General features: G+C 31.6%; 2 protein-coding genes across 7 annotated transcripts in view; one reads left to right on the forward strand and one right to left on the reverse strand.

The window, feature by feature from the left end:
* LOC139497978 (E3 ubiquitin-protein ligase UBR5-like) overlaps positions 1–1,913 on the reverse strand; it is a 69,575-nt gene extending 67,662 nt beyond the window's left edge. For all 4 annotated transcript variants that reach the window (XR_011657779.1, XM_071286235.1, XM_071286234.1 and 1 more), the window contains exon 1: positions 1,731–1,913. Coding sequence is in view for 3 of the 4 variants with exons in the window: in XM_071286235.1 (XP_071142336.1) it covers positions 1,731–1,792 (62 nt within the window). In the remaining variant the exon portion in view is untranslated. The remainder of the gene's footprint in view (positions 1–1,730) is intronic.
* Positions 1,914–1,964: 51 nt separating this feature from the next.
* Positions 1,965–22,287, forward strand: LOC139497980 (sialin-like). 3 transcript variants are annotated; one of them, XM_071286238.1, is made up of 12 exons: positions 1,965–2,048; positions 5,629–5,792; positions 6,461–6,549; positions 7,187–7,280; positions 9,404–9,549; positions 10,053–10,140; positions 10,924–11,013; positions 16,573–16,856; positions 17,324–17,456; positions 18,261–18,406; positions 19,992–20,084; positions 20,820–22,287. In XM_071286238.1, exons 2-12 carry the CDS (start codon positions 5,633–5,635, stop codon positions 20,982–20,984), a joined length of 1,488 nt encoding a protein of 495 aa, XP_071142339.1. In that variant the 5' UTR covers positions 1,965–2,048; positions 5,629–5,632; the 3' UTR covers positions 20,985–22,287. The 3 variants fall into 3 exon arrangements, with proteins under 3 accessions (XP_071142339.1, XP_071142340.1, XP_071142341.1); XM_071286239.1 differs by lacking the exon at positions 1,965–2,048 and adding an exon at positions 2,840–2,875 and having other exon boundaries at positions 20,820–21,445; XM_071286240.1 differs by lacking the exon at positions 1,965–2,048 and adding an exon at positions 2,991–3,117 and having other exon boundaries at positions 20,820–21,445.
* The last annotated feature ends 1,132 nt before the right edge of the window (positions 22,288–23,419 follow it).

The following is a 23,419-nucleotide window of genomic DNA, read 5'->3' on the forward strand; positions in this document are numbered from 1 at the left end:
TCAGGCCTCTACAATAACTTTTTTTTCAACTTGTCCAGTAGGACAAGTACATACCAAAACTTTTACTTGTCCGAATGAAATTGTAACTTGTCCAAAAAAAAATCTTAATATTAAATAACCTTTTTTGCATTTCAAGTTGATTCAAGGAACAAAATGAATTAAAAAAAAATTGAACAGAATTTGATTTTTATCCTTTGAAATACTTTTAAAAGATATGAGCCATGAACAACTGAATTTAGGTGTGTCACACGACTTAGGTTCTAGCTTTTATCAATGCTAAAGTCTCATCATACTTTGCACATGAGGCACCATCTGATTGGCCTCTAAATGTACACTCATTGGATTTTTATCCTATTTTTTTAAAAGTTGAAAAAAGTTTATTCAAATGCAATCAATAAAAAGAATTTGAGGTATGATTGTCAATGAGACAAAAGACCAAATGACACAGAAATTAACAACTATAGGTCACTGCATTGCAAGTATTGTTTTTTCTACATAAAGATCAAACATGATTTGATGATTTTTATGGTAAATAATAAATTTCCTCATTCTTATTTAAAAAATACGGTATGGACATTGGTATATATTATTATAAAGCAACAAAATAAGGTAGGAAAAGAGGTTCTGATTTGTCTTGGTCCAGAAATGTCTACTGCCTCGCCAAACTGTCTATTAATCATGTCTATGAAATATGTCTCCTACCGTACCCAACTGTCTATTAAACTTGGAGCCGAATCATTTCAGAGCTGGTGACGAACTGTTTTTTAAAGTTACCTTATCTCTGTATCTAAAAAGCGCATGGTTGAATGGGATGGTAAGACTGGTTTCCGAGAAAAGTGTGCTTTTTACCTGTTAAAAGTACTTGACAAAGAACCAGTTTTAAATTATCGATTGCAAGTCTGAGTCTTGAGAAATAGAAAGTTTCAATTAGTTTCAGTTTAAAAAGGAAAGATGTCAAACAAATCTTCTTTTCTTGTTTTTTTTGTTAATAATTATACTTTGTTCATCAAAGTTGATTTATTTTCTGCAGAATGATTCTACTTGTCCCATCGGACAAGCTTGGTATAGCTTTTACTTGTCCGACCTTTTTTACCTCTGGTACCGGACAATTGGCATGCATTATTGTCGAGGCCTGTTACTTGAAATTGATTGAATAAGCATAATTGGTAAATTGCCAAATTTATTTACACAAATTAAACCATATTTAGTTTGAAATCAATTCAGCAGTATGAAGTATGAAATAATTGGGATAATTTGCAAGAAAAAAAATAAATAAAAAAATTGGAGCTCTGACATAAAATTTAAAAACTAAAAAAGACAAAGAACAATGATGAAAGAATTCCAGAAGTCATGGTGATGAGAAACAGCTTATGTCAGGTTCAAATATTGATTTCATTTTTGTTGTTGCTTTTTGTATAAATTTTTAACCATTTATTTGAGAAATATATTAAAATTCTTCATGTCTACAAAAAGAGCATATACATGTAGGTCACATTTGTCACATCAGCCCAATCATAAACGATTAATACATTTAATGAAACAAAACATTTGGCTTGTGTTAAATAATTTCAGGGCACATAAGGCATTAATCTAACAGTTGCAATTGATTTCGATGCGTAATTTACAGTGACGTCAGAATACCGTAACGCGATAAAGAGCACGTTTATTAAATATTTGATCGTTTCTTTTATCTCGAAGTACCACAGCCCAAGTACGAATAAATCAATTACCTATCGTTCAACTGGTCATCTGTTCCAGGTAAAGGATGGACTATACAATGAATGGATGTCATCACGTATTAAAAATATAAATTATTATCTTTTTACTGGAAATTTTATGAAATTTATTCCGATTTTAAAAGTTAATTGATCTTCGCCATCTTTGAAGAAATTTCCATAAGTCAATTGTTACCTGAAATACGATTGGTTAAAACATATTTACTGTCATTGGTTCCGATTGGGTAGTATTTTTATAGTTTTTCGGCATTCAAACTTTCGGATTTGTACTTAATACTAGGGCTGAAAGTTAGAGGTTATTCCGATAACATTGTAAGTAACAGGTGCTTTCAGTTTCAGTTTACTGCATATTATTTCATAACTCATGTTACATATGTTTTTTGTTATTTACAAACAAATCATAACACAGGGACCTGATTAACATTTTCAAATTCCACTTCTTTTCTTCAAATGAAAAAAATCTTGCAAGAAAGTTGATAAATAGTGGACATATGCTGTTGTTGTTCGTCATTAAGGTTCATCATAACAAACAAACAAATATGGCTGTATTTACATGCCAAAAATTACTCTGAGTACAGACTTACCTGTGAAGTTGGAAAAGTTTTAATGCCTGGCATCCACTAGATATAATAAAGTTAAATGCATTTTGTGTTTCAGAAAGATAAAATCTCTTTTGGATTTTGATGGGCATTTTTTTTCCTTCATGCAAAAGGTGTGAAAATTAACTAAGTTGTAGTACAACTATGAGATGCTCCCTCAGGTAAAAAAACCGGTTTGTATTGTTTGATTGTCCTTAATTGACATGGACTAGAGGTATCTTCACAACTATAGGTGAGTTAAAGAGTTTATCTGAGTCAGTCAGTGGACAGTATCAAAGTAATTCAGGTGTTTGTTTATTTTTACACCTTCTGCAGAAAGGAAAAAAAATGCCCATCAAAAACCAAGAAAGATTTTATCTTTCCTAAACACAAAATGCATTTAAGTTTTATATATCTAGTGGATGCTAGGCATTAAATCTTTCCAAACAGCACAGGTAAGTCTGTACACAGAGAAGTTTTTGAGGTGAAAATTCGGCCATATTTGTCCATTTGTTATGATGAACCTTAACATAATTTATAGACATGTCAAGCTGTCAAATGGTAAATCTGGCTAGATAAGTCTAACATACGTTTTTGTTTGACTGAAGAATTTGAATTTGAATTTCCATCGAATGCAGATCAGAAGAATAAATTCTGCATTGCAGAGAGTTGAGATCTGATTTTCAGAAGATACATGTTCATGATATAGTAGAAATACAATTTCAATAGGATATCTGTCTAATTGTATTGAGCTGCACATATTCCAGAATAAGCGTAACAATCTGGAGGAGATTATATACTGGGTACATAATCTTCATGTAGTTTCTATTGGAGGTTGTATTTTAAAAGCTGCATTTCTTTATTTGACATTTCTGACTGGCATGGGCATGATAGGGTATACATTAAAATCATCCTGAATATGCATAAAATATTTGCCACTGTATGTAAAGCAACAAACAATTAATCAATCAGTCTTTAAAATGTAATTTCTGATATGTTCAGCAGTTGCAAATAATCATCATGATCATGCTTACAGACTATAAAGTCTTATATACAGAATATACAGTCTTAGATGACTAATGATTACAATTTTTGTGAATGACTATACTTCAGGCATCATACCCTTTGTATGGGTAAATGATAAATAGAAAATTAAGTTTGTGTTGAAGCTTGGGGAAGATTCAGGATTTTTAAAGGAGAGGTTGAATAACAAAATTAGTTATATAAAATTAACCCAAACCTCAAATGTTTTTGATGATAATTCTTTATTAAAGTGTCGTATATATTGGCAGCTTTATTAGCTTGAGTCCATTGTTATCCTGTCCAATCATGGGTGTTTTTCTCAAAACAAAAAAATTTAAATTTGTATTCTAAGTAATGAAAAAGTGTCTGAAGGCTGGAATTAACATTGATATAAAAAAGTAAGAAGATATGGTATGATTACCAATGATTCTACTCTAAACATGAGTCCAATTGACACAGAAATTAACAACTAAATGACTCTCTACAACCTTCAAAAATTAGCAAAGCCCATACCACACAGTCAGAATAAACATGATAAAATAATTCACTCATGTCTAATTTATGTCATGTATGTACATGTAGGGAATAATGAATGAAAAACAAATGTGCTACACAGCAACAAATTCAACCATTGAGTTTCAGGCTCCTGACTTGAGACAGGCACACACTGGTTAATATAGTCTGATGGTTTGCTAGTCTATTTGCCAATAACTATAATTGATCCTGTAGTTAGAGATTAACTTTAGGAGGTAAATTCATTTTTAATGACAATGGGAAACTAGCCAATACCAATATCTTTATTCTCATAATCATTGCAGGGGGTCTCTTTGGGGGTTCCGATCCCGGATCCCGCTTACCGTTTTGTCCGATTCCTGTATCCAGCTTACACTATGTACGTAAGCAATTCTCATTTTTTTGTCATTTCCCGAGTCCTGCTAGACCTCATTTACCGTTTTCACGACACAATAATTTGACTTTCATGTGTCACGCTTACAAAAAATTGGCAATCCCGCGTCACGCTTAGACCCCAATGAGACCCACATTGCAGATACTTAGGTACAAAGAGGTAGCAAAAAGTTTATATTTAAATATAGAAATATAACTATATATATGTAATAACACATTAGGTCTCATACCCAGGGATGATTCCAGGTGTTTTCAAATGGGTCCCTTGAACATCAAATTGGGAATTTTTATTCTAATTGGGAATTTTTTAAGCATAAAATCTAAGACGAAATAACATTATTTTCCTGAAAAACAGAAAATGTATATTATTAAGTTTAACCTGTACACTGATGTTCATGTAAGTTGTAACATTTTTAATAATTCTGGTTGGGCTACTGTCACATGACTGTTATTACATAAATATCATTGAACATGATGCACTAGTCTATCATCTTAGCTATAGTTACCTAGGCCTATTACAAAAACATATATTTCAGCTAACATAAACCACTGAAAAAAATCATTCATCAGGTATTTTTTCAACAACAGGTCATCTCTATAAATTTACCTTAATTCAAATGGATTTCAAATTGAACTGGTCAATTGTCGAATTCAGAAAAGCAATTACAAAAGTTCATATACTTAATTGATAAGATATTTAAAGCATTGAACCAGTGTTCTTTAAAATTATTTGGATCATCTTCAAAACTTTTGAAATAGTTCAATAATGATGACATCATATTTCATGAATATTCTATCATCAACATTATTTTCAAAAAACGCTCAAACTGTGGTCTTTTGAGGAAATAATTTCTGTTACAAAACAAGTTTTCATCATATTATATAACCGGCTCTGCTGGGTGAACTGCTTTTACAAGATCGGCGTCCATTTAACCTTATCCATCAATGTTATATCAAAATTTGAATTTGCTCTCTGCCGAGGTCTGCTTTGACACCAATTTTTATCAACCTGCTGGGCGATCTGCTTTTACAAGATCCAAAAGTCCCATAACATATTAATCAATTGTATTCGGCTGCTAAAATTGTTTCCCACATGTTGACATACATGTAATTAAATCGTTGTTACTAAGATGCGATCGTAAACAGCATTCTTATCCGGATTTTAAAATGTTTTGACAACAAACTATATATAAAAAATTATAGTTGCCTTAATTGGTGACAGAAACTTTTCCTGAAATATCGATTTTTATTTTACTTTCCTGAATTGGGAATTCATTTTCATGTACATTTTTTTGGGGCCGCTAAGCCGCCCTAAACAATATAGTGGAATCATCCCTGATACCCAATCAAGATATTAAGCAATAACATGTATTGTCGTTTTACAGAAGTATGGAAAGTCATGATGGAAACCTTAGAAGTGACAGTTCATCAGAGAAAAGATCAATTCTACCTCCTGCAGAAGAAAGTCATGATGTCTGTCCAAGGCAATGGGCTTTGTCAAGGTTTCCAAAGAGATATATTGTGGCAATAATGGCATTCCTGGGCTTTTGTGAGTTAAATGTTGTAGTTAGATATGTTTTTATGCCCCTGCTATAGTGGAGGGGCATTAAGATTTACCCTTGTCCGTTTAAGCTTCTGTCCGTAGGTTCCAACGTTGGTTTCTGTTCTCTAACTTTTGTTTGCCTTAACCAAATGTTATATAAATTATACACAATGATTATTACTATTACAGACAGAATAAGTTCGAAATTTGAACTTTAACCTTTTTAGAGTTATGCCCCTTTTAATTTTAGGTAGTGACTGTACATTGTTTTAATATTATACATAGTGATGGTACAAACATGTATGTAATTTTGAAAAGTTTAAGCAAATGGTTTCTGCTTTATTTATTATTTATTAATTACTATAGCTACATGTACTTGTTTTAGCTTTCAGCAACAGATATTTCTTAATATTCATTCATGTCTATAAAAACAATGTGTCTTGAAAAAATATGCTTATGTTTCACAAATAACATAAAACATCCATAGACTGATTCATGTGTAATGGCATGGATTGCTCCCAGGCAAAAAATACTCTTTTATCAGTATGTTAATTTATATCTGAACATCTTATTTTCATAGATCATGTAATACATATATACCGGTGATAAAAGTAATCAAAACTATAAGGAAAGAAAATGCAGAACAATAATTTTACATTTATGTTTCATTCTAGGCAACATATATTCCCTAAGAGCTAATCTGAGTGTTGCAATTGTTGCTATGGTTGCCAAGAAGGGGGAGAATGTGACAGCAGAATATCAGGTAAATTCGTCATGTGGTCTTCCATAATTGGCTAAATGGTTATAACACTACATCTGTATGCATCACCATATAACATATGATTTAGAATGTATACTGTGAATTGGATTCATTTATTTCATGAGTCTCAATTTCATCGATTGAGGAAATATTGTATTTTTTTTTAGAAATTTTACATACAAGCCTATACATGCTATATAAATGTGTTTTTGGTTCAGCTATACCAAAGGAATCATAGAAAATGTGTATCCAACTTACAATTTGAATTATCAGTATAGTGAAAAAATTTGATGCAGTACATGTATGTATTGCTAGTGTTTCTTTTTATGACCCATTTATGGGCATTATGTTTATTTGTTCCTCTGTTCGTCTGTCCATCCGTTCGTCCATTTGTCTGTCCTACTCCAGGTTAAAGTTTTGGTCAAGGTAGTTTATAATGAAGTTGAAGTCCTATCAACTTGAAACTTAGTACACATGTTCCTTATGAAATGATCTTTTAATGCCAAATTAGTTTTTTGGTCCCAATTTCACGGTCCACTGAACATAGAAAATGATAGTGCGATTGGGGCATCCATGCACTATGGACACATTCTTGTTTTTATTGTGTACATTCCTAACTTAAACACTTTGCTTCACACAGGGTGATTTTCCAACATTTGATTGGAGTACTAAACAGGAAGGCCTGGTTTTATCATCTTTCTTCTATGGTTATATATTTACACAGCTTCCAGGAGGTAAGTAACATCTTAATTTAAAGCGTTCAGTTAATTTTTAAAGAGTTAACTCCCTTAAGTGTTCTGTTCCTTTTTTCAATCTGACAGATTTTTATACGACCGCAAAAATTGAAAATTTTTTGGTCGTGTATTGGTATCACGTTGGCTTCGTCGTCTGTAGTCGTCGTCGTCCCAAGACATTTGGTTTTCGCACTCTAACTTTAATAAAAGTAAATAGAAATCTATGAAATTTAAACACAAGGTTTATGACCATAAAAGGAAGGTTTGGATTGATTTTGGGAGTTTTGGTCCCAATGAATTAGGAGCCAAAAGGGTCCAAAATTAAACTTTGTTTGATTTCATCAAAAATTGAACTATTGGGGTTCTTTGATATACCGAATCTAACCGTGTACTTAGATATTTAATTTTTGGTCCCATTTTCAAATTGGTCTACATTAAGGTCCAAAGGGTCCAAAATTAGACTTAGTTTGATTTTAACAAAAAATGAATTCTTGGGGTTCTTTGATATGCTGAATCTAAACATGTACTTAGTTTTTATGCCCCACCTACGATAGTAGAGGGGCATTATGTTTTCTGGTCTGTGCGTCCATTCGTCCGTCCGTTCGTCCGTCCGTCCGTCCGTCCCGCTTCAGGTTAAAGTTTTTGGTCAAGGTAGTTTTTGATGAAGTTGAAGTCCAATCGACTTCAAACTTAGTATACATGTTCCCTATGATATGATCTTTTTAATTTTAATGCTAAATTAGAGGGTTTACCCCAATTTCACGGTCCACTGAACATAGAAAATGATAGTGCGAGTGGGGCATCGTGTACTGGGGACACATTCTTGTTTTATTATGTGCTCAGTTTTCAAGTTGGTCCAAATCGGGGTCCAAAATTAAACTTTATTCAATACATGGGGTTCTTCAATATGCTGAATCTAACCATGTATTCAGATTTTTAATATATTAAGGACCGGTTATCAAGTTGGTCCACATTGAGGTCTAAAGGGTCCAAAATTGAACTTTATTTGATTTCATCAAAAATTGAATTCTTGGGGTTCTTTGATATGATGAATCTAACCATGTATTTAGATTTTGAATATTGGAATACCACAAAGGGATGGTAAGACTTGTCTTTGGGAGTAATGGCTCAAACCATTAAGGAATAAGGTGCAAAAAAAAGGGGGAAAAGGGTTTCCAAGTTAATGGACAATAACTTCAGTACAAAACATAATTTAAAAGCAGTGTAAGGTTGGTAATTGAAACTCATTTTAATAGCTCACCTAAACTGCTCTTAAATTATGTATATTGGAAATTTGCCAAAAACTTTGTTATTAATAAATTCCATTGGAAATTAGCAATGTAATTTGAAACGATTTTTTATCACAAAGTTGTCTTTTTATATTCATAAGGACTTATAAAAATAAGGATACGTGATATGGTTTCCAATGAGACAACTATCTGTATAAGTTCAACAAAAGTAGATCTAACTAATCGTATGTCCTTCAACATTGAGAAAAACCCATACAGTTTATTGTATGATTTTGAAATTATATTAGAACGCCTCAGATTCTGAAATGACACATTATGGGAGCAATATTGCAATTACAGAGTATTTTCCTAATTTTTGCCGCCAATAGTAGAAACAATTTCAAATTTCTTCATAATATTTTATAGTGCTGATGTGAATGGAGACAATATGTGTACTAGTGGTAAACTTTACTTACAAGGATCTGACAACACTTCATACATAACCTTCTCTTCTGAAAAATTATTACATCAACCAAAGAAATTGGTGGGTGTTTTATAATGACAAATCTGGTAAAGTCGAACAGAGAGTTGACACATTCCTGTACATGTATTTCTACTTTATCCTGCATAATGACAGCTAAGAAGACGCTTGATTAACTTTAATAGTACAGGGATACAGGAGATCCCTTCTATCTGGTAAATAATTTCACCAAGGCGCCCATAACTTAGGAACTTCCGGTGAATGACATAACTTCGAAATTGGTCTATTTATTTAGGACTTGGAGTATTTATCTTTCATTGATATGATTTGAAGAAATTTTATAATACATGATTAAAGAGATGAAAGAAAATGACAAAAATTATGAGATTTTTTAAAAATTTTATTTTAAAAAGGTTACTTAGCAAATCGTATTGGTGGAAAATACTTATTTGGCGGAGGAATCTTTATGACAGCACTTTTAACTGTTTTGACACCACTGTTTGCTAAAGGAGGAGTAGGTCTTATTGTTGCCATTCGAGTATTAGAAGGTTTATGTGAGGTAAGTAGTTTATAATTGGATTGTAATCTTACATGAGGGTAGGAATGCCCTTTACTGACAGACTTCAAAAGGTAGTTTTTGGCTTCTGTTAGCCTCAAATTGGTTAAAATTTTATATCAATTTGTCAAAACATCCTTACTTTTTTGTCAAAGGTCTCTAATAATTATCGTTACTTTTATTTTTGGAAAATTTAACATGAAAGGTCAATTTTTTTATCATTTAAAAGAAAGTGTACATTTAATTGTCTTGCACCAAAAAATAACAATAAAGTCATTTGACAAGAAATTTTACTGTTATTCATCATGAAAGTACCTCCATTATGACCCTCTTACATGGCTCAAATATGTATATGAAATTGAATATGTATTTATACATTATAAAAATTTGAACCATTACAATCTCAGATTCCAAAACCCCTACAAATTTCCTTTATTATTTTAAATATATAAAATGAATAAGATATGGATTATTTGCATAGAATTACAACAAAAATGTCTTTGCAGGGCGTTACATATCCATCTATCCTTGCTGTTTGGGCCAAATGGGCTCCACCATTAGAAAGAACAAAGCTTGCAACTATAGCTTTTTCTGGTAAGATCCTTTAATGTCAATTAACAATGATTCTTCATTTGTAGAATGGTGCAATGTTTGTCAAATATTTTAATAGTTAGGTCTGCATTAACTTACAGCCTTTTCAACTTTGTGGCGTTCTTTTATAGCAATAGACGTTTTAATTATAGTGCTTTACTAGATTTTGTGAGGTAGACAAAATTGAATTGAATATTTAATTTCCAAAAATATGCAGATCTGACATATTTTGACTTTATTGACTTACATCTCTTGTTTAGGAGTAATTTTTTTGGTTTTTTTCGTTAAGATAAACCATGAGTTTGCCTATGGTAGCTGTGCAAAAAAAATGAATTAACAAAAATACCTAACTCTGAGGAAAATTCTGTAATACAGAAATTCCCTAAGCAAATGGCAAAATCAAAAAATCAAACTAATGGATTACAACTGTCATATTCCTGACTTGGTACAGGCATTTTCTTATGCAAAAACTGGTGGATTAAACCTGGTTTTAAAGCAAGCTAAACCTCTCATTTGTATGACAGTCACTTGAAATTCCATTAGGTTGACAACGATGTGTGAACAAAACAAACAGGCATGTTCTGTTTTAATCGATATATGTGCGTGAAAAAAAATAACAAAATCCTGGATCCACATCTGAGTCTTGATTGTTCCTGTCTCTTTTAACTTTAAATTTCATGGAAGGCCAATACAATCCTACCTCACAGGCTTCTTGTTTCATAAAAATGATATTACTGGTTATTCAAGATACATCTCCTTGTACAAATTATTTTTCTTTTTTTCCAGGTTCATACATAGGTACAGTGATCTCCATGTTATTGTCTGGATATATGCTGGAGTCAGGTCTTGGATGGCCGTCAATATTTTATCTGTTTGGTAAGTATTATATTATTGGCAAAGCTGGAGACTTGGATGGCTGACAATATTTTATCTGTTTGGTAAGTATTATATTATTGGCAAAGCTGGAGTCTTGGATGGCCGTCAATATTTTATCTGTTTGGTAAGTATTATATTATTGGCAAAGCTGGAGTCTTGGATGGCTGACAATATTTTATCTGTTTGGTAAGTATTATATTATTGGCAAAGCTGGAGACTTGGATGGCTGACAATATTTTATCTGTTTGGTAAGTATTACATGTATATTATTGGCAAAGCTGGAGTCTTGGATGGCCGTCAATATTTTATCTGTTTGGTAAGTATTATATTATTGGCAAAGCTGGAGACTTGGATGGCTGACAATATTTTATCTGTTTGGTAAGTATTATATTATTGGCAAAGCTGGAGTCTTGGATGGCCGTCAATATTTTATCTGTTTGGTAAGTATTATATTATTGGCAAAGCTGGAGTCTTGGATGACTGACAATATTTTATCTGTTTGGTAAGTATTATATTATTGGCAAAGCTGGAGACTTGGATGGCTGACAATATTTTATCTGTTTGGTAAGTATTACATGTATATTATTGGCAAAGCTGGAGTCTTGGATGGCTGACAATATTTTATCTGTTTGGTAAGTATTATATTATTGGCAAAGCTGGAGTCTTGGATGGCCGTCAATATTTTATCTGTTTGGTAAGTATTATATTATTGGCAAAGCTGGAGTCTTTGATGGCTGACAATATTTTATCTGTTTGGTAAGTATTATATTATTGGCAAAGCTGGAGACTTGGATGGCTGACAATATTTTATCTGTTTGGTAAGTATTACATGTATATTATTGGCAAAGCTGGAGTCTTGAATGGCCGTCATAATTTTATCTGTTTGGTAACTATTACATGTATATTGTTGGCAAAGCTGGGGTCTTGGATGGCCGTTAATATTTGTTTGTTTGGTAAGTATTACATGTATATTATTGTCAAAGCTGGAGTCTTGGATGGCCGTCAATATTTGTTTGTTTGGTAAGTATTTCATGTATATTATTGGCAAAGCTGGGGTCTTGGATGGCCGTTAATATTTGTTTGTTTGGTAAGTATTACATGTATATTATTGGCAAAGCTGGGGTCTTAGATGACTATTGTTTATGTTCATCTGAATTTTTACCAAATATTGTCAATTTTAGTGTAGGACAATTTGAACCAACAATATCTGATCACTGTCCAATTTCAATAACTATACATTCTCAATTAGTAAATAAGTCATGTGATAATTATGTTAAGCCAACTCTTAGAAGAGTTAAATGGACTACTAAACGAGAAGAAATTTTTAAGTCCAATATGTTGAAAGTGAACTTTGGAACTATTAATTCTGATGTAGATAATTTAACCCAAAAAATAGAGGCGAATAATACTTGTAATTCCAATGTTACTCAAAGTGTTAATGATACAGTCTCTAGTATATCATCAATATTATACAATGCTGCTTTTTTAAGTAATACTAATAAGACCCCTGGTAAAACCAAGAGAAGTAAACGAAGAAAAGTAAAAAAGCCATATTATGATAATGAATGTGAATCTAAATATAGGTCCCTAAAGAGTCTGACTAGAAAATTATGTACTGAGCCCTGGAATGACAGTCTTAGACACAAAGTATTATATAATAAAAAGGAACTGAATAAACTTATAAGGAAAAAATATAGACAATTTAGACATAAAATGATAAAACAGATTATAGATTCAAATAACAGCTGTCCAAATGATTTTTGGAAAACAATTAAGAAACTAAAAAAGGAGAACTTCAAGGATCCTAGTTCTAATATACAACCTAAAGAATGGTTTAAATATTTTAATAAATTAACGAATACTAATTATGATAAAAATGTTTGTAATGATAAGAAAGAGTATACTACTTTTAAAGATTGTAACACGTGTACTAAGATGTTAAACAGTTCTATTACAACTGAGGAGGTGGTTATTGCAGCAAAATCTTTAAAGAATAATAAAGCAAGTGGTTCAGATTGTATTACAAATGAAATGTTACAAATATCTTGTTATATGAATATTGATGTTTATGTAAAATTGTTTAATCTTATACTTAAGTCTGGTATCTACCCAACTTTATGGAGAAAAAATTTTATTAAGCCCATTTTCAAGGGTGGGTGTTTTAATGATCCATCTAATTACCGAGGTATAGCCCTTTCAAGTTGTTTAGGAAAATTTTTTCTAAAAGTTTTACATAACAGATTAGAAAAGTATCTTGAAGGAAATGAACTTATTTGTCGTGAGCAAATTGGATTCAGAAAGGGAAGTCGAACAAGTGATCATATATTAACTCTAAAAACTATAATTGATAAAGCATTTAAATCATCAAAAAAGATATATGCCTGTTTCATTGATTTCAGGAAGGCATTTGATACTATTAACAGAGATGCCCTCTTTTACAAATTGTCTTATTACAACATAGATGGTCCCTTTTTTAGTATAATGAAAGATATGTATAAAGAGGTTTTGTACTGGGTAAAGATCTCGGAAGGTATCACTGATTATTTTAATTCCTCAGTTGGGGTAAAACAAGGGTGTATTTTAAGCCCTACATTATTTTCTTTATTTATTAATGATTTACCATCTATTTTTGACTCAACATGTGAACCACCCAAGTTAAATGATAATGATATATCATGTCTGTTATACGCTGATGATTTAGTCCTTATTTCTGAATCAGCTAATGGCTTACAAAAATACCTTGACAAGCTTAGTTTATATTGCACTAGTTGGGATTTAACAGTAAATCTTGACAAAACCAAAGTTATGATTTTTAACAAATCAGGTAAAAAACTTACAAAAGACAAGTTTGTTTTTAGTGATAATATTTTGGAACACTGTACAGAATATAAATATTTGGGTATACTGTTTAAACCATCTGGTAGTTTTACAGAAGCAGTGAGACTTCTTTGTAAAAAAGCATCAAAAGCTATATTTTGTATTAGAAAACTGTTATTTTCTGAAGATATCAATGTATTACCTCACTTAAAGCTTTTTGATGCTTGTGTTAAACCTATACTTCTTTACTGTAGTGAAGTTTGGTCTCTGTATATGATAAAAGATATTACAAATCTAGAGTCAAAATATTGGTCATTGGCTACCATCAAAGTCCAAATTAAATTTGCAAAAACTTTAATTGGAGTAAATAAATCAGCTGTCAATTTAGCAGTACTAGCTGAACTTGGTATGTATCCAGTTTTTATAGAAGCTTTAAAACTGTCAATTGGCTTCTGGTTGCATGTGATCAAATCTGATAACAATTGTTTACTAAAAGATGTATATTGTTCCAACCTGCAATTAACCAATGGATTTGCTAAAAAGATTGAACAGTTACTTGCTACATTAAATTTTTCACATGTTTGGAAAAATCATGATACTATTTCAAAAAGGCGTTTATTATATGCAATTCATACCAAACTTAATGATAGATATCTTAATTATTGGAAAGAAAATATATTTTGTGATAATAAATCAGTACATGGTAATAAGCTGAGAACATATAGACAGCTTAAAGAAAATTATAAATTGGAAAACTATTTATTGTTAAATATAGACAGAAAAGTAATAGGGCATTTTGCTAAAATTCGTATTAGTAATAGTGTTCTTAGAATTGAACAAGGACGTCACACTAAAACCCCTGTAGAAGAAAGAATCTGTCCTTTGTGCCTCTTAGAAGTTGAAGATGAATTTCATTTCACTTTAAAATGTACAAAACTAAATATAATTAGAGACCAACTGTTTTCCAAAATTAGTGAAATAGTTCCCTCTTTTTTAAATATGACTAATGAAGCAAGATTTAAATTTTTATATACGTGTGTTGAGACTGATATAATTAGAATTATTGTTAAATTTATAAGTGACATGTACATTTCTAGAAATGCTTTATTAAGCACTAAATAACTTTGTGGTACCACCTCATCATATAATGTTTATGAAATTGGTATGATATATATATGTTTGTATGTTTGTGTATAAAAAATTTGTATTGTCTTGGTATCAATCCTGTAATTTTGGATTTTAAACCAATAAAAATTACTTACTTACTTACTTACTTAGATGGCCGTTAATATTTGTTTGTTTGGTAAGTATTACATGTATATTATTTGCAAAGCTGGGGTCTTGGATGGCCGTTAATATTTGTTTGTTTGGTAAGTATTACATGTACCGGTATATTATTGGCAAAGCTGGGGTCTTGGATGGCCGTTAATATTTTTTTGTTTGGTAAGTATTACATGTATATTATTGGCAAAGCTGGGGTCTTGGATGGCCGTTAATATTTGTTTGTTTGGTATTACATGTATATTATTGGCAAAGCTAGAGTCTTGGATGGCCGTTAATATTTGTTTGTTTGGTAAGTATTACATGTATATTATTGGCAAAGCTGGGGTCTTGGATGGCCGTTAATATTTGTTTGTTTGGTAAGTATTACATGTATATTATTGGCAAAGCTAGAGTCTTGGATGGCCGTCAATATTTGTTTGTTTGGTAAGTATTACATGTATATTATTGGCAAAGCTGGGGTCTTGGATGGCCGTTAATATTTTTTTGTTTGGTAAGTATTACATGTATATTATTGGCAAAGCTGGAGTCTTGGATGGCCGTCAATATTTGTTTGTTTGGTAAGTATTACATGTATATTATTGGCAAAGCTAGAGTCTTGGATGGCCGTTAATATTTGTTTGTTTGGTAAGTATTACATGTATATTATTGGCAAAGCTGGAGTCTTGGATGGCTGTCAATATTTTATTTGTTTGGTAAGTGTTATATTATTGGCAAAGCTAGAGTCTTGGATGGCCGTCAATATTTTATTGTTTGGTAAGTATTACATGTATATTATTGGCAAAGCTGGAGTCTTGGATGGCTGTCAATATTTTATTTGTTTGGTAAGTATTATATTATTGGCAAAGCTGGAGTCTTGGATGGCTGACAATATTTTATCTGTTTGGTAAGTATTATATTATTGGCAAAGCTGGAGACTTGGATGGCTGACAATATTTTATCTGTTTGGTAAGTATTATATTACATGTATTACAGGTTTATGCTACACTGTGGATTTTTCTTGTGTTCAAATTAGAAGGAATAGGATGATATTTGCAGTTCTGATATGAAGTTCTTCTTTCGCTTTAGAAACAAAGTTAACTTTTTATTAGAATAATAAAGCATGGATTTGTATTCCAGTATTATGTATATTGAGCTAATGTTTCCTTTCCCTTAATATAGAGGTTGAATTTGCTGAGATTAGGCAAAATTAAGATAACCAGATCTGCCAACTTCTGTAAATCTCCCTAGTGGATTTAGTGCTAGACCAGATTTTCAAGGGTTTGTTTACTATGGACACATACCTGTTCGAGGTTTTTGTGAAAATGAGGATTTTAACTTCTTTTATGATCCCGATATCAGGATTCGGGTTGAGGCATGAAAATCGGAACAATACCAACAAATGGCAGGTCTGAGGTGACACATAGCACATTAAAAACATTTGATATTTAGAAATTTAATTGTTTTAAATGTTTGTTGCAGGTGGTATTGCATTGTTGTGGTGTGTCTGCTGGGGATATTTTATAGCTGAGTCTCCGTCTAGTCATCCCACTATCACCTCTGTAGAAGTGGAGTATATACAGGCTAACATCGGGTACACAGAGGAACAGACCAAGGATATCCTGCCACCATGGACAGATATTTTCAAATCACCAGCTGTATGGGCTATTGTAGCAGCTCATTTTGCAGAAAACTGGGGGTTCTACACTTGGTTGACCGAACTTCCATCATTTATGAGGCATGGTTTGAACTTCAGAATAGATAAGGTAATTATATAAAACGTCTTTCTGCATAAAACTGATACCTTTTTTCATCTGCTTGATTACAACTTACATTTATTTGTTGAGCCAGTTGTACCTTTTATGGATAATGGCAATAATGTTTTCCTTGAAATTTGTTAACTTACACATGTATGTGAAATTTTGTATATTCAGATATTTCAAATTAATAATAAAAAAGTAAAAAAAAATCCATCAAATGACAAGTACACGTAAAATGCTATCCATGGAAATCACCAGGATGTGAATTGGTTGTGGTATTGTCATGTTTAAAAATAATTTCTCAATTCATAGAATTTTGTTGGCTTTTCCTAGCCAATGAAATTGCCTAATAGACAGTTTCTTTTCAATCTGAATTTACAGGATTCTCAGTATTCTATATGCTCTAGCTTATATTTGTGTTGTTTCCCAGTGAAATCAGGTCACAGCTACCTACTTTATAATTTATGTTTTAGGCAGGGTTTGTGGCAGCATTTCCATATCTAGTGATGGGATTAGTAGTGATGTCATCTGGTTTCCTTGCTGACTATTTGAGAGGAAGAGCTGTAGTGTCGACAACAGCTATACGTAAACTATTTACTTGTGGGGGTAAGAGAAGTTCTCTTTTCAATTCTGTTGAAATTAACCAACTGTATTGATAAGTGTTTGTTTCTATGTTACGAACTTTGATTACCAGAATAATGAGATTAATGAATACAATCTACATATATTTCTGAATTGATAGTATATAGGTGTAACACCACTAATTCAGGCCCGGCCAGAAAGCACATACCAGAAAGTAGTACATATTTAACACAAAATAGTTACTACGCATGGACATAACTTTCAAAATATTTAGAATATTTTATTAATTTTGATATCAAACGAAAGCTGCATGACTGGTGATCATTGCAGAACAATTTTTGACTGATAAATTTGAATAATAAAAAAATGGCATGAAATTTAAAAAGGAGGGTACATTTTGCCTTTTTGTCAGATCGGAAGTACCTGTTTTGGTACATCCGAAGTTCCGGAAACCAGTTCTTTCTTATATGCCATGTAAGGTATGTTGATTTTTTCAGCACAGGACACCAGAAGGTGTTGCTTTGACATGCAATGATTGTCACTTTATTTGAACTTAAGATAAAAGAGCTGTGACCACTCGAAATTGAGGAATTTAACATAGAAAGCAATAGGGCCATTAATTAGTGGTGTACTTCCTATAGGAAATAACAATTGTCAATCAATTCATGGAAAGTGATACTCACAAAAATGGAGAAAAAAACCAACAGAATTTGTTTTGCCAATTCATTAAAAAAAAAAGGAATATACCAATTCAAGAGTTAAGAATAGATGGGTTATTATTTATACAAGGTTCAGAATTAACAGTTTTATCTATTCATTATTTTTCAGCCTTTTTTTGTCAGTTAATATTCATGGTTGCAGCAGGCTACACTATGACCCCAGTTGCTGCCTGTGTTTGCCTGACGTTAGCAGTAGGACTGGGTGGGTTTGCCTGGGGAGGATTCAGTGTTAATCACTTGGATATAGCACCACAGGTAGTTATTTTATAGGTTAATACATAAATTTAAGCCAAACTTGTCATATATAGGTATAAGAAGATGTGGTATGAGTTCCGATGAGGCAACTCTCCATCCAAGTCACAATTTATAACAGTAAACCATTATACTAGGTCAAAGTGTGGTCTTCAACACAGAGCCTTGGCTCAGACCGAACAGCAAGCTATAAAGGGCCCCAGAAATGACTAATATAAAACCATTCAAACAGGAAAACCAGTGCTCTAATCTATATAAAAACAAGGAACAAGAAACACTTATGAACCACATCAACAAACAACAACTACTGAACATTGAAAGTTCCAACACAAGTGTTGTTACTTTCACACTGATTGAAAATTCAAAATGGCCACCACCTGAGCTCAAAATTATCTTGAAACTCTAGTTACTCTACTGGAAATTACTTATGCTTTTATTTTGAAAAATAGATTAATGAAATGAAAATTAAAAAAACCAAAAACTGTAAACATATTTTATTGAAGAAATCATAAGTTACAAGGGTAAATTTAAAGACACAAATATGAAAAATACAAATGATTCAATAATTAGGATTAGGAAACAAGAGCAGTGCTCTTATATAAATCTGTCTCCCTAAATTCAAAAATAAAATTACAAGCTATGAATACATGCTGAATAGCAAATGAAAAATGAATAAATATGTAGCAAAATACAGTCAATGATTACAATAACAAAAGGAAAATTCATAAAAAAAAATATACTGTAAATTCAGAAATGATTGCGATGATTTTATTATTGCGAAAAATGCGACAGGGTTATATGGCAATTATTTAAACTCGCATTTTGAAATATTTATTTGAAATCAACAGGATTTTTTTTTCATGTTGCAAAAATTAAAAATGCATTGTAGTTTAAAATGATAAAATCACAATAATAAATGCACTCAATAATTTCTGAATTTACAGTATAGTAAAGTAAGAAAGTGAAATGTGTTTTTTTTTTTTTTTAGAAAAATGAGAGTGTTATTAAAGAATGAAATAATATTTTTTTATATAGGGGAGGAGTGATCAATTAGAATTAAAAGTTACTTTCCAAGTGCATAACCTAGGTCCTGATGAACAGCCCAGTATGGCCTAGGGATTGAAAATAGGGTCTTTTGAACATATTTTGAAAGATATTCTTTACACTAACCAATTGAAAGAAAACTTTGAATGTTTCTGTGGAGGTCCGAAACAAAGGTTACTTCTTTTAAAAATTCAAAATGCTACAAGCAGAGGCCAAAGTTTAAATCAAATAGCTATCGAAAATTACGTTTTGATTTATATTTAAAAAGATATATCTAACAGAACCTTTCAGGCCCTTGGAGCCTCTAGTTTTCTTAAGGCTAAGGAATAGAACTGACTTGAAAGCAAAATGTAAGGACCTCAAATTGTGTGGGAATATTTTTAAGATTCTCTTGGAGACAGGTACTGAAAACATACAAAATGATAGTGAATTTGAACCTGCTAACAATTTTTTTTTCATTGATTTTTATGAAGAAAATGGCAGGGTTAAATTTTTATGAAAAAAACAAATATATTGTATTGACAGTAATGCATTTTTTTTTCAGTATGCAAGTGTCACCATGGGAATATCTAATACATTTGCGACAATTCCAGGGATAATTAGTCCTTTACTAACTGGTGCTATAGTAACACAAAAGGTATGTACATTGTATAGGATTTGGGAGATTTTTGTGTTACATGGATATTGTAAAAGTTGAGAATGGAAATGGGGAATATGTCAAAGAGAAAACAACCTGACCCAAGAGCAGATAACAGCCGCTGGCCACCAATGGGTATTCCAAACAGCGAGAAAATCCACACATCAGGAGGTGGTCCTCAGCTGGACCCTAAATAAAATTTTGTTACTAGTTAAGTGAAAATGGACGTCACACTAAACTCAAAAACATATAAATTAACTTGCTTCGGTTTCCATATAGTCAAAGTACAGCTAAAGACTGGTATATTTCAGTCATACAATTTTTATGTGCATTGCTTTTAATAAGTAGCTTTGAAATATAGAGATAAGATTGTATATATGTATTACCAAGGTTATATTGTGTGTTTTTAAAAATCTACTGAACAACAAACATTTGTAAGTTATGTGTGTGTTGAAGAACATGAAAATAATTGTGAAATGAAAATAACTTTCTGGGTTGAAATGTCTACCTATTTCCATATGATTCTGCTGATAAAGCATATAACATTTTTTGAACATGATATGCAACAATGCCACACTCATTTTTAGACACTTACATTTTTTTAATAGTCTATCAGCACATTAAACATTTTGAATGAATTTGCAACACATTGTACAATGATGCACCTTTGCCAACCTAATTTTTGAACCCTTGTAAAGTGTAAATATTTTATGATAATATTTATCTATTTTACAGACAGATGTGGGACAATGGCAGATAGTTTTTTACATTGCTGCTGCAATATATTTACTTGGTGCTGTATTCTATGGAATATTTGCCACAGGAAATAGACAAAAATGGGCAGAGGTTCCTACAGGCTACCTGTCACAAATTGATGTTGATATTGATAAAGATCTGTGATATCACATGACGGAACCAGGAGTATGTAGATATAAATATGGATCTTGGAAATCCCAACAGGGAACTAGTAGTAGTAGGATGTTTTAGAAATGTCAAAGATATCTGACAACAGCCAGATTAGTTCCATATTGACATGTTTGATGTTGTGGGTCAGTTGTATTTGTGTTCAAAAGGTTGGCATTAGATCTTATGATAACTGAAAAAAATATAATATAGAATTGTAATGGTAGAGTTATCATGGAAATCTGGCATATTAATCTTTCAGTATAAAATCCCCTATTATCTAAATAATGCGATGGATAAGGCATTAGATTTTTAACAACTGAAAAAAAGATAATCTAAAATTTTAAGAGAGGCAGGGAAGAACTCAAAAATAAAACTGGCATTTCATGATGAATGAACAATTAAAAATTTCTTGCATGTTGATCTCTTTACTGATTTCAGGAAACATGATGAATAATTTCTCCTACTCAGTATATACTGGCTGTAGATAATACTGAGTAAGAGAAATATTCCTTCTGAGAAACTGGGTGGCTTCTGTAATTAAAATGCAGCCAAAAAATCAGCATTTATTTTGCTTTGGGTTTTTTTCTTTGTTTTTTTTCCCAATGAGTAAAGGAAGGAATAAAACAAATGTGTTGGAGGGAAAAGATAAAAAATTATGTCACAGTATTATTGTTTCTTGGGAACCAGATTATGCAGATTTTATGGTTCCTCACAAAAATGAACTTTTGTTCATGTATAAAACAAAAATATATATTTTCTGTTGAGGAAAAATATTTGTAAACCACAAACTAAAACCTTATAGAACCACAATATTATATGCCAACAAGGTCAAATCTGTTTAGCAGTAATAATCCAAATAATGACAGCATTATTTTTTTCTCTTGTTCTTTTTAATAATTCTCAACAGTGAAATTGAACTTATATGTCAGACTGTTATACAGGAAATAAACTCTTGTCTAAATACACAAAATAAATATAGATTATATAAAGGTTAAAATTATCCTTCTATTTTGATAAAAGTTTCAATTAATAAAAACACCAAGTTTTCTCTAAATTCAAGAGTGATTATGTTAACTATAATGAAAGAATATGAATTTCTTGTTTAATCACACATTTATGGAAAACTTAGGAATTTATTGTACATAATTTGGATGACCATATTTCTAACCAACATTTAACATTCCTGTTTTCTTGATTTGGTCCAGTGCTTCCCTCTTCATTTTTTGTATGAGTTCAGTATTATAGATGGATGTATAATGTTGTGATAGATTTATTTTGTAATTGATTAGAATATTTACAGGCGCGTAGCTCCCTATACGCTAACACGCAGTTGCGTGCACATCGATTCGGCATGCAAAAAAAAAAAAATGGCAAAATAAAAATTTATAGATTGAATTTTAAAGGCAACATCTATGTTGTAACTTTTTTAATTGATGAAGTATCATTAAATAAAGGCATTTGGTTTCAAAATAAAAGTGACAAAATCGGACAGTAACTTGTATCTTTTAAAAGATTTGAATTTGTAATACTCAATCTAAGACATGTAGTTTTTGGAGCACATTTTACAGTGTACGGTTTATCAGTTTGGAATGAGATGTACCAATCGGCATTAGAATTATCAGAACCCTTCGATACCGTTGAAAATATGCCGAGGCGATGTGGTCGACAGACTACCAGAGCCAATCACCCTGCAAACACGCCAAAACAGTATTGGAAAGTCTCATTATTTTTTGCGTATGTTGAAAACAAATGTACGATCAACAATGACAGTTACTAGCATTACTTCATATTCATCGGCATTTCAGTGTGAATATTGACAAATTAAAGTAATAGAGAAGTTTGTTTCTGCCTAGACCCGAAGAGCAGATTTTGGACAATTTTGAGTAAATTCTGTATCACAAATATGTGTTGTTTATGTATTACTCTATTCAGAAGATTTATTAATAGTTTTGTTTTACATTCATTAATTTTTTATAAGTCCTATCTACATATACTGATATAGCTCCTCTTTTAACCGTCCTATGACCGAAAACCGGAAAAGAACACATTTTTCTGCATAAAAGGGTCCCAAAATTTGATTATATTATTTACACATGTCAGCTGCCCTAGACTGCTTAAGGTTGTCCAACTTGACATAGTCATAGTGTTTTAAAATAAAAGATGGTGTTTATGGTAAAAAAAGGTTTAACACATTTATTTACAAAATATGTTAACTGTTGATATTTTATAGGGAGAAATTTTTGAATGTGATTAAGTTACAATGATTTGCAATGGAGATAAATTTGCAATAGAAAAATTTGATCTGATAGACCAAAATCAGCAAAATATTATTGAAATATTAGAATTAGGTTTTTCAAAATTCTATCTCTGCAAAAAATAAACCTCTTCCAATATACATGTATCACTGGCGTCAACGTGATGATCGTAAC

Source organism: Mytilus edulis, chromosome 12, assembly GCF_963676685.1.
Source record: "Mytilus edulis chromosome 12, xbMytEdul2.2, whole genome shotgun sequence".
NCBI lineage: Eukaryota > Metazoa > Mollusca > Bivalvia > Mytilida > Mytilidae > Mytilus > Mytilus edulis.

What these genes read in the sequence shown, in the direction of transcription:
- LOC139497980 (XM_071286238.1), top strand. Translation starts at nt 5,633, where the DNA reads ATGGAAAGTCATGATGGAAACCTTAGAAGTGACAGTTCATCAGAGAAA. An exon ending in AATGGCATTCCTGGGCTTTT is followed by an intron (nt 5,793 to 6,460) that starts GTGAGTTAAATG and finishes GTTTCATTCTAG; the next exon opens with GCAACATATATTCCCTAAGA. An exon ending in TATTAGAAGGTTTATGTGAG is followed by an intron (nt 9,550 to 10,052) that starts GTAAGTAGTTTA and finishes ATGTCTTTGCAG; the next exon opens with GGCGTTACATATCCATCTAT.